The sequence below is a fragment of the Vanellus vanellus genome (assembly GCF_965231255.1).
Source record: "Vanellus vanellus genome assembly, chromosome: 1".
NCBI classification, from domain to species: Eukaryota; Metazoa; Chordata; class Aves; order Charadriiformes; family Charadriidae; genus Vanellus; species Vanellus vanellus.
Window position 1 is genome coordinate 7,135,391 of NC_138905.1, and position 10,192 is coordinate 7,145,582.

A 10,192-nucleotide genomic window follows, 5' to 3' on the forward strand; every position below is an offset into this window, starting at 1 on the left:
CCCACCAGACCAGGTTGCTCAAAGCCCCATCCAGCCTGGCCTTGAACACCTCCAGGGATAGGGCAGCCACAGCTTCTCTGGGCAACCTGTTCCAGTGCCTCACCACCCTCAGCGTAAAGAATTTCTTCCCCATATCTAATCTAGCGAAATCAGGTCTGAGAACTGAAACAGCAGCCGAGGGAAGGTCGGTACCGTCTGGGCCTGTCCCCCGTCGCTACTCACCGCCCCGCCAGCACAGACGGGCCGTCCTGCCCCCTCAGCGCCCCGCGAGCACCGCCCAGAGGCGGCCCTGCCTCGCGCCCGCCACAGGCCCCGGCTCCGCCTGCCGCCCAGGGGTCGGTAGCGAGCCGCCCGCTGCGCCTCTCCGGTAGCCATGGCCGCCGCTGGGCTGTGGCGGCTGAGGAGGGCCCTGACCGCGGCCTTCAGCAGCGCGGCGGGCGGCGGGCGGCCGCCCCCGTCGGAGAAGCTGACGGTCCGGCGGCAGGCGGAGGGCGTCCGGTGAGGGGCCGGGGGGGGAGAGTGGAGGCACCGCTGCGACCCCTCTGCTGCACCGCCAGAGCCCTGAGGCTCTGGATGCGTTTATTGTTATGTTATAGGAACTCTCTTTGTGTTTTCACGGCTTTTACAGGAACATCATCTTGAACAACCCGAGGAAGAGAAACGCCCTGTCCCTTGCCATGCTGCAGTCCCTCAGGGAGGACCTGCTGCACGACGTCAAAAGCAAAGACCTCCGAGTTATCATCATTTCAGGTACTTCGCGTCACTTCAGGCCGACGGAAGAGAAGGCGGGGGGCGAGGGAAGGAGCAGAAAGGGGATAATACGAAGTTTAAGCCGAAATCTCTCACAGAATTACAGAAAATGTGACGGGAAGGGGCCTGGGTGCTGTTCTCCGCGCAGCTGGCCAGGCCCCTGCAGGGTATCCCGGGGGTGCCTCACCCTTCACACCCCGCTCTCTGCTCTTCTTTTATACTCATCCCTGTGTCCACTCTCATGTACTTAATTCCTCGTTCTTGAACATGGCATTAACAATTTACTTGGGTTTTGTTATATTTTATTGATGGTTAACATGTCTAAGAAGAAACACCAGGAACAGGTTTCAAAGTGTCAGTATTGCAGTCGGGTTGTGCATTGTGTTTACAGAGTTGATGAGCTTTGTCCTTTTGTAAAAACAATCAATCAGTAGATGAAATAATTGGTTTAAAAGCTGTATGTAAAGAATACTTTAAACATAGCAAAAGCCGTGTTCTAATGGTTATTAGACTGAAGAAAGGACATTCCCAGGTACAGGTTTTCATGAAGGAACAGGCTGAGCTGGTATGACACTTGTTGCCTCCAGTGGCAGGTACAGATGGTAGTAAACAGGGCTCACAAGGTTTCTTCACATCATGCGCTCTGTTCACCTGCTCTAAGCCAGGATCAGCCTCGTTATCTTTGCCTCTGGTTTCTCAAAACTGTTCTTAAGACTCTCAGATGAAGGAGAGACCATAATACCGATACTGCAGTCACCCAGAATCTGCAGATGTAAAACATTATCTCTCAGAGCCTATTACAGTTTTCTTCCATTTAGGTATTAACCTGCAGAGTTCTTAAAGATAATGAAACTTGAGCTGTTCTTAAGACATCTCTTTTTCCTCTGCTATTTTAAGATAATCTTCCCCTGCCACCTTTCCAAATGTCTCAGAGAAATAGGTTTATTAATTTAGGATGCTGCTGTTTCCTATATGTAGAGGAAAACACTGTGTGTTAGTTCACACACACGAGAGTGGAAGTTGACTTTACAGGGGTGAGTTTAAATATATAAATTCAACGTTTCAAACAGCAGTTACAAATTTTGTGAAACACTTCAGGTTCTTCTTTGGGATTACAGTAGTCTGGGAGTTTGAGAGCACAATTTCATTTGGGTTTTTTTGTTTTAATTTAAAAAGAAATTGCATGTTCCTCTTGATTTCCAATTCCCTTGCTAAGTGGAATGCAAAAGAAGAAATCTCAAGAAAATAAGAGACTTCTTGGGGAATGCTTTGAGTCTTTAATACAGACTTTGCAGTAGATTCTTCTTCAATGAAGCACAAATACAGGTGTGATTAATTTCCAGATAGGTATTTCTGGATAGAAATACATATGCCACAATAATCTGGTCCGTAAAAACAAATGCATAGCTAAGGTTGTGTCTGCATAGTTGTAGCTGGAAGTGTCACGTCCGTAGAAATATATGAGAAGTTCTGAAGGATTCCAAAGCATCAAATTTGTTTATTCTTACAGCAGATACCCTCATGACAAAGGAACACTGTTGTAAAGATGGTGTACCTGTAAAGGGTGTTTTGACCTTAGCTGCCACTGGAGGCAAGCAAATCCAAAACTTAGGTTTGCAGAAAACTGTTCTTTTGCTGCCCAATCCCTGGACATGGTTTTGGGGATTCTCTAGATGACAGTTTTAGCAGTGGAGGAAAAGATGCCCCAACAACCCCTCTGGTTCTCCTCTAGCAGAACCTTTTTTCTTTCTTTTTTCTATTGTGGCCTTGAACGCCATGAAACAAAAATCTCAATGTTTGTTTAACAAAAGTAAATCATTAATGCTGGATACTATAAAGAGGGACTAACTGTATTTACTAGTCTGAGAGCAGAGCACTCCATCCTTGCTCCAGCTGACTAGTGTACATTGTACCAAGGAGCTGTTTAGAACAGTATTCTTACAGGAAACTGGGCTCAGAGGTATGAAGTGCCTTATTTTTAACTGAGTTAACTTGGGATAGAAGTAAAACTAGGCCTTTAAAAATGTTTATGTTTGTTACTGTGGTTAAATGTTGCATTGCGGCAATTTGAAGTTGCTACAAAACCCAGAAGGCAGTGTTTCAGATCTCTGTGTAAAACTCCCTCCTGAAGCTCCTGTTTGACCACTGACATCTCATTGACATACCTTTAGCTGGGGCACTGATATGCTGCTGCCCCTGGTTTCTTGATTAATTCAGACTGACTTTTCCTGAAATTCTTTGCAGCTGAAGGACCTGTATTTTGTTCTGGCCATGATTTAAAGGAACTGACAAGTGAAGATGATGTGAAACATCATTCTCAAGTATTTGAAATATGTGCAGAGGTAAGCAGTTAAATGCCACCCCTTTTGCCTGGTATTAAGAGCAAACAATGATACTGGTTTAAGGAGGGACAGCATTGCTCATTTGCTAGCTAAAGCACAGACTCTGCTTTGCTTTTTGCTGCTCTGCCATTTTAATACCTGATCCTGGTGAAATTATGTTTTCCCTGGATTTCTCTACTTGCAAATAAAAGGGCTAGAATACCAATGTGCATGTCTCCTACAGTGGGTACAGTCATGACATGTTCCTTAGTTTAGCCAGTGTTCCTTGCAGCTGAGTATTTGGGCAATGTCTTTCCTAGAAATCTAGGGATAACCACCTTCAAAACACTTGAGATCAAATGTTCTTCCCAGCATCTAGTTAATAACTCAAGACCAGCTTAAACGTCAAGTAGACAATGTGAAAGTAAGATCTGGCTCGCTGGTTGCGCAGTCAGCAGACCATACCAAGTTCTTGTTACAAAGGCACAGACCTGGAAGTCGGGAAGTTAAAGTGAGTCCCAGAGCCTTTGGAGAGAATGGCAAAACCCCCTTTGATTGTAACAGCACTAGAATTTGACTCTTAATCCTCCTCAGTGTGACCACAGAAAGTAATTTGAAACCTTTTGTTCTAGTTCCTGCAGTAATAATGATCTCTGTGCACATTGTCAAGCCCATATTTGACACATGCTGTAAAAGCCATGTGTGAAAGTTACCATTGAAGGGCCTTCAGTGTAATACGAAGCAATCATCCTGGCAGCTTTGCCTGGATTTCATTTTGGTATGCTGATCACACAGAGGTAAGCACGAATATGACTGAATGACAGGCTTCATCAGAAAGGAGCCAAGGTCCAATAGTTTACCAGCCAGTAGTTTAATATTAATTTTGCAGTCGCAGGGCAGAATATCAGTATGTTGTCAGTGTGAAACTGAATCATGCAGCTTCTGGATCACAGAATAGGAAAGATCAGGCAGAAAATATGTGAAACTTATCCCATATAGCATGAAATCAAGAGTTGGTAAATTTCTCATTTTAAGGACCAGAATTTAAATTATTTTATATGTATATCTAGCATTGTGGCTGTATTCAGGATTAATGAGTAGTGTAGCAAGCTTAACTTTGATTAATAAAGAGAAATAGTGAAAAATAAAAGAATGTCAGCATTGAGAGTTAAAAAAAAGCCTAGCTTTCTCTGTGAGAATAGTGCCCTACTGTATAGTAAGTTCAGTAAGGGAGCATTATTTCAAATAAAAAATGGTATATCAATTTCAGATGAATATTCCTGAGACCATAAAATTCAGAGATAGGGAGGTATTAAAAACCCAACTGGACACAGTCCTGGATAACCTGCTCTGCCCGAGCCTGCCTGAATAGGGGGGTTGGACTCGATAATCTCAAGAGGTCACTGTCAACCTAAATGCTTCTGTGAAATTGGCAACACAAGTTCCGGAAGAAATTAAATATGAGAGATGAAATGACAATTGAAGTGATCCCTTTTCTGATGTTGATCGTAGTGACAGGTGCTTTAAACTCTCTACCTAAGTATCCTAAAGGGATTTAAGTTTCTCATAAATCACAACTCGCTGTTATACTCATGGAGGAAGAAGGTCTTACTGGTAAATAATAATGGCACTTTACAGGCAAACAGAAATAGAGAAATTAATTTAGGCTTTATTTAGGATCCTAACTAATATCTAGATTTTAGTTGTCTGGTAGAATAATTGACTGTAGCTTTTTTTTTGGTCAACAGAGAGACAAAGGTACTTTTGAGGGCTTCCAAAATGGAATCATGTCTTCCTAAATTTCAGTACTTAAGTAGAATGGACCCAACCCTAAGTGGCATGCCTACAGCATTATGGACAATGGGGCCCAGAGCACTGGGCTGGTCTACAGGAACCTTGGCTTCTACATCTGTCTATGACTGGTAACTTTAAGCAAATCATGTCAGCTGCTACACCTCTGTTTCCCCATGCATATAACAGTGTCAGCAATAACTATATAATGCAGTACCCGAGAACTAAGTACTCTCCACATACAAGTTTGAGACAGCTGAGAATATCACTTAGAGAGGCTTTTCAAATACAAAACAATAAGTACCAGGGTGTTTGTTTTATTTCTTCAGAGAAGCAGTTGACTTTGAATTTTTATAACCATGAGAGTATTCTGCAGTTGTTTGTCTGCACATGTATTGTTGTCTGCTTCTATCTTTTAAACAAAGATAGAAGAACAGAGACAAAGACTGATCAAATTCCAAACTGAATGTAGAAAATTTTACTTAAGCATGATAAAATATGCTAGACTTAATTTACTGGGGAAATTGAAGTAGCAAATGAAAATTTGTTATCTTGCTACACTGTGCTAATATGAGATTATTTTATTTTTTTAATTTGGATAATGACTGTAATAATTTAACTAGCATTTTCTATCTTCAGGCATTAAAATTAGATGAGTTTGTTGATTCCCACTGTATGGAAACAGAACCTGAATTAGAAAAGTTAAGACAAATTCATCCTTCTTAACTTTAGCTATCTGAAGTGGGATATCCAACCTTCAAGAATTATCTCTGAGAGAGAGAATAAGTGTGCTTTCCCATCTTATGTCTAATGCAAGCAGGAAAAAATATTTCCTGGTAGGTAAGTCTCTCCCTGGAATGCAGAGTAAGCCTAGAAAGACACCCAGTGATTCTGTGTGGATGAGATCAACTCAGGCTCAAGATCATGCAGAAACCAGCAAGACACTGGTTTAATTTCTTGGGACAGAGACTTTTATTAAGTTAGTTTTCCTTTATGGGACAAATGAAGGTAGGGATGGTGTGTCTCGATACACGTGTTCCCACAGCCAGGAACACTAGACCTGCAGTGCAGAGGCACCCAAGCTCATTGCAGATCTGATATCAAGTGTTTCTGCCTTTCATTTTTGTGTTCTCCATTTCCACTGGTGTTAGCAGGACCAGCTCATGCTACATAAACACAACTGAGCAACTACTGGAACGGCAGTGGTCTTGTGCATTAAAACAAGTTTTTTGCAGAGAGTTTACTTCTTTTACTAAACTGCAGTTAATAAAGATGAAAAATGTACACATCAGGTGTGTGAAGCAATTGCACGTTTTAGAACAGCCACTGCTTAAATTTCAGGGACTAACTGACCACCTTCTTTTGTGCATGCAGGTTATGACTTTAATCCAGAAACTTCCCGTACCAGTGATTGCCAAAGTAAATGGCTTGGCTACAGCAGCAGGCTGTCAGCTTGTGGCAAGCTGTGACATTGCAGTGGCAAGTGAGAAATCTCAATTTGCTACTCCTGGAGTAAACATCGGACTGTTTTGCTCCACACCAGCTGTGGCCTTGGGCAGATCTCTTCCAAGAAAGGTAGGCTTCCTTCTCAGGTACTCTGTAATTATGCAAGAAGTAGGTTCCCATGTTAGGGGTTTTAGTTCCATTGCCTAAACTTTACTCCCCTGCAGTACAACATTCAAAATTCTTCATTGCAAAAGACATCTTCATAACTCTTTGGACTGGGAAAAATAATAAAGGGATGAGCTCTGTTTAGGGAAAGCAGCTTCCTACTGATGCGATTCCAACCAGCATGAACTCATACCAGCATTACACCAGCTCAGCGATCCCTTTCCCTTCCCACAGACAGGGTTGTCCTTTAGACAATGATGTTCTCCCCTGGTGAGGAAACCCCTGCAAGTTCAGGATACCAATCCCACTGAGGTATCAAGTCTTGCCAGGCAGTGACATTTCACTGCCAGCATGATCTGCCTAGGTGTAGATCAAGATGCTTTAAATAGCATCTAAAACCCTCCTATGCTTTCTTCCTGCTTTATTTCCTACTGATTGTGACTACACATCTCTCACTGCATAAACAATTGTAAATCTGTAAAGCTTCCGTAACTGAGAAAAGAAATTTTAAGTTCTGATCTAGTTAGATTCGTGCAGACAGACTCTCCAAACTCAGCAAGGCTCTGCTGAGATGCAAGGCCTTAACTGCACAAGTCCAATTGTTGGATAAAAGCTTCAACTTTAAATTTCCCATCTGTAAGGTCATCCTGTTCAAATATAATGTGTCTGTGGCATTTTTTTTTTTCAAATGTGCTACAGTGTACAGTTCTAACTGTTTCTGAATTAGTATTTCTGGGTTTTATGATTACCTTCTTAAAAAACATGGGATATGCTTTTCTCTGTGCCACTTTTCAAAGTAGCAAGAACATTCCCTACAGTTCACAGGATTACTGATTTTACCATTTATCAAATGAAAAGTTGCTGTTGTTTCTATCTACTAGAGCAAAGACACTAATGAGGATAATCAGCTCTTATGATTCAGGGCATTGGTCAATTGCATCAGGAGTCATGGAAGAAAATTCTTACTGATTGAAACCTCAAGTACAAGATGCTGGAAGTGGCAGGAGATTGAAGTAGATGTGGCTATAAGAAGGACATATTTAAAAACACTTAAACTAAGGCAGGTGTTTTCAAAAACTACACATTGACGTAGTATTTATCATTATATGCCCAGCTTAAAATACTGAGTCATTTGACATTGTGGACCATCCACATCTCTCTTAATTCCTACTGCAATTGCTAGAGATTCTGGGCTGTTGAAAAGAAACTCAGAGGTGTGAGCCTAGGACAGCTGCAATCAGTGGGCAGGTTTGAAAAAAGGCCAGCTTTAGACCCAGTCCTTTGCTGAAACACTTCCTTAGCAGTTTAACAGGCCAAAAGATTTAAATCTTACATTTTTCAAAAGAGTAACTTGCACTTGAAGGAGGAAGCTGAAATTCACCAAACAAACCAAATGAATAAGGCAGTTGAATCGACTTAATACAATGTTTTTTCTTGTTTAGGTGGCATTAGAGATGCTTTTCACAGGTGAACCTCTTTCTGCCCAAGAAGCATTAATGCACGGGCTTGTCAGCAAGGTGGTACCAGAAGACAAGCTGGAAGAAGAGACCAAGAAAATCTCTCAAAAGATATGTGAAAGCAGCAAATCCATCCTGGCACTGGGGAAAGCCACCTTTTACAGACAGATGACACAGGACATCGATACTGCTTACAAAATGACTACTCAGGTCATGGCAGACAATTTGACTTTGAGAGATGGGCAGGAAGGTATTGAAGCCTTTATTCAGAAACGTAAGCCTGTCTGGTCACACTCTCAGGATAAGAAATGAATCCTGTTTCTAAGCTAACCTCATCTGTGCTTTATGATTCTTCACATAGTGGCCTTTGGGAACTACATTTCTGTTCTTACCGAAAGTTAAATTTCTCTTCTTAGATATGCCACAGCCACAATAAATTTATCCTAAGTATATAATAAATGTTAAGAAAAATTAAACCAAAAGGGTTTTTTCAGCAATGAATTTAACCTATGGTTTTAGAAGGAACTCTGTGCTGCAAAAATCAGTTTAATATGTGCCAGGTCACTTAGGTAATCACAGGGACTGAGAGAGAGCTCAGATCACCCTGTTCAGTACCCATCCCCCTAGTTCTGGATAAGAATTTCCATTTGTTGCTATTAATAGAGTATTAAAGGGCTTGGACACATTCCAGAGATGATGACAGTACATATCATAATGTATTCCAATACTGTTCATATGTTACAGGCAAAAGCCTGTAACAGTAGTCCATTGCTCCTTATGAATATATCTGCTTATGAACTGTATGTATTACTCATTTGTGTTCCTCAGCAAATCCTGTTTTTCCACCATCAGTTCAAGCATTTGTCCTAGCTGTAAGGAATTTTGCTGTTGAGTCCACTGAGGCTGGCTTGGGGGTGTTAGTTTCAAAAGGGCCCATTGTGAAAGCCACTGCCTGTGGGCTTCAGCAGAGATTCTCACCTGGCAATGTTTTGACCCAGCTGTAATTTTCACGCTGTATGTCCTCAGTTTATCACAGAATCTTAGATGTGATAGTTGGAAAGTCCATCCTTGTGCTCAAAGCTGGGCTTTTACCGACACTGGAACAGGTCAGTCATGGATGTAAGGTCTTGACAACCTCCATCAACAGGGATTCAGCTGCTCCACTGGGTAATCTGTCCCAGTGCAGTGCAACCCTCCTGGTGAAAAAAAAAAAAAAAAATATCTTCATGTCCAGTCTGAGCCTCAAAGCAGCATTATCAGCTCCATTATCTTTCTGACTCTTCAGGCAGCCACAGGCTGCAGTTAGACTACACTTAAGACTCCTCTGTGTCAAGTCCAGCTTCCTCCACTCTCCTTGTAAGTCATGTTCTGTAGGTAACCAGCTTGGTGGACCAATTACAGTTTCTCCACATCCCTTTTGTGCTGGTTGTGCCACAACTGGACTGTATTCCGAATATGGCCTCACCAGTGCTGGATGAGCAGAGGAGAACAAAATATTCCCTCCATCTGCTGTCTGCTTTTAGCCAGTCTGTGTTGCTCGGTATGCATTTCATCTTCTTTGTGATGAGTACACTGTTGGCTCATATTCAGTTGGGCATCCACTGTAAGCCCAGTTTCAGCAGGACTGCTGCTCTGCCAGCCAGGTCCTAGCCTGTACTGGTGCTTGGGGTTACTCTTCCCCAAGGTTCCGCAGAACCTTGCATTTCTCCTTAGATTAGGGTTCTTCTGGATTGAAGCTGGGCCATTTGATGTGTCAGCCATTCCCTCAGTTTCACATCATCTGCAGATTTGCTGGGAATGTATAATTGATGACAATACTGAATGATAGAAGCCTCAGTATCAATCCATGGTGATCAACATGGAATGGTCTCAGCAAAAACATTTTTTCTCAAGTTCCACATAGCCAGATCATGAAGGCTCATCTATTTCATCCTCAAATAGGAATTTAAGAAAGACCAGGTGAGTCACTGTATGGATGGGCCTTTTTTTTCTTTGTTGACAGTAAAAGTAGTCTAAAATGCTTAGTTCAGACTTAGATGTCTTAAGTTAGAACAGATGAATCCTACCTACAGCTACTAAAACTCCAAATGTGGAAGTATCATGAATCAAGAAGGACATTTTTAAGGTGTGTTTGCTCCTGTGTCCTTGGTTCCCTGTCTGTATGAGTGTTAGTTCATTCCTCAGCTCTCAGCTGGAGTGAATCAGATACCCAGTAAAGTCCTGGGACAGTTCTCTTCAGGGATCGATTACTCCTAGGCAGTA

General features: G+C 42.1%; 1 protein-coding gene across 1 annotated transcript; it reads left to right on the top strand.

The window, feature by feature from the left end:
* The first annotated feature begins 338 nt into the window (after positions 1-338).
* On the top strand, positions 339-9,978 carry ECHDC3 (enoyl-CoA hydratase domain containing 3). Its single transcript, XM_082496286.1, has 5 exons — positions 339-498; positions 629-750; positions 2,995-3,092; positions 6,237-6,437; positions 7,916-9,978. Exons 1-5 carry the CDS (start codon positions 374-376, stop codon positions 8,240-8,242), a joined length of 873 nt encoding a protein of 290 aa, XP_082352412.1. The 5' UTR covers positions 339-373; the 3' UTR covers positions 8,243-9,978.
* The last annotated feature ends 214 nt before the right edge of the window (positions 9,979-10,192 follow it).

Excerpts from the sequence above, each read along its gene's own strand:
- ECHDC3 (XM_082496286.1), top strand. The coding sequence starts at position 374 with ATGGCCGCCGCTGGGCTGTGGCGGCTGAGGAGGGCCCTGACCGCGGCC. Across the intron at positions 499-628 it reads CGGCAGGCGGAGGGCGTCCG|GAACATCATCTTGAACAACC; the intron begins GTGAGGGGCCGG and ends CGGCTTTTACAG. Across the intron at positions 3,093-6,236 it reads TATTTGAAATATGTGCAGAG|GTTATGACTTTAATCCAGAA; the intron begins GTAAGCAGTTAA and ends TTGTGCATGCAG.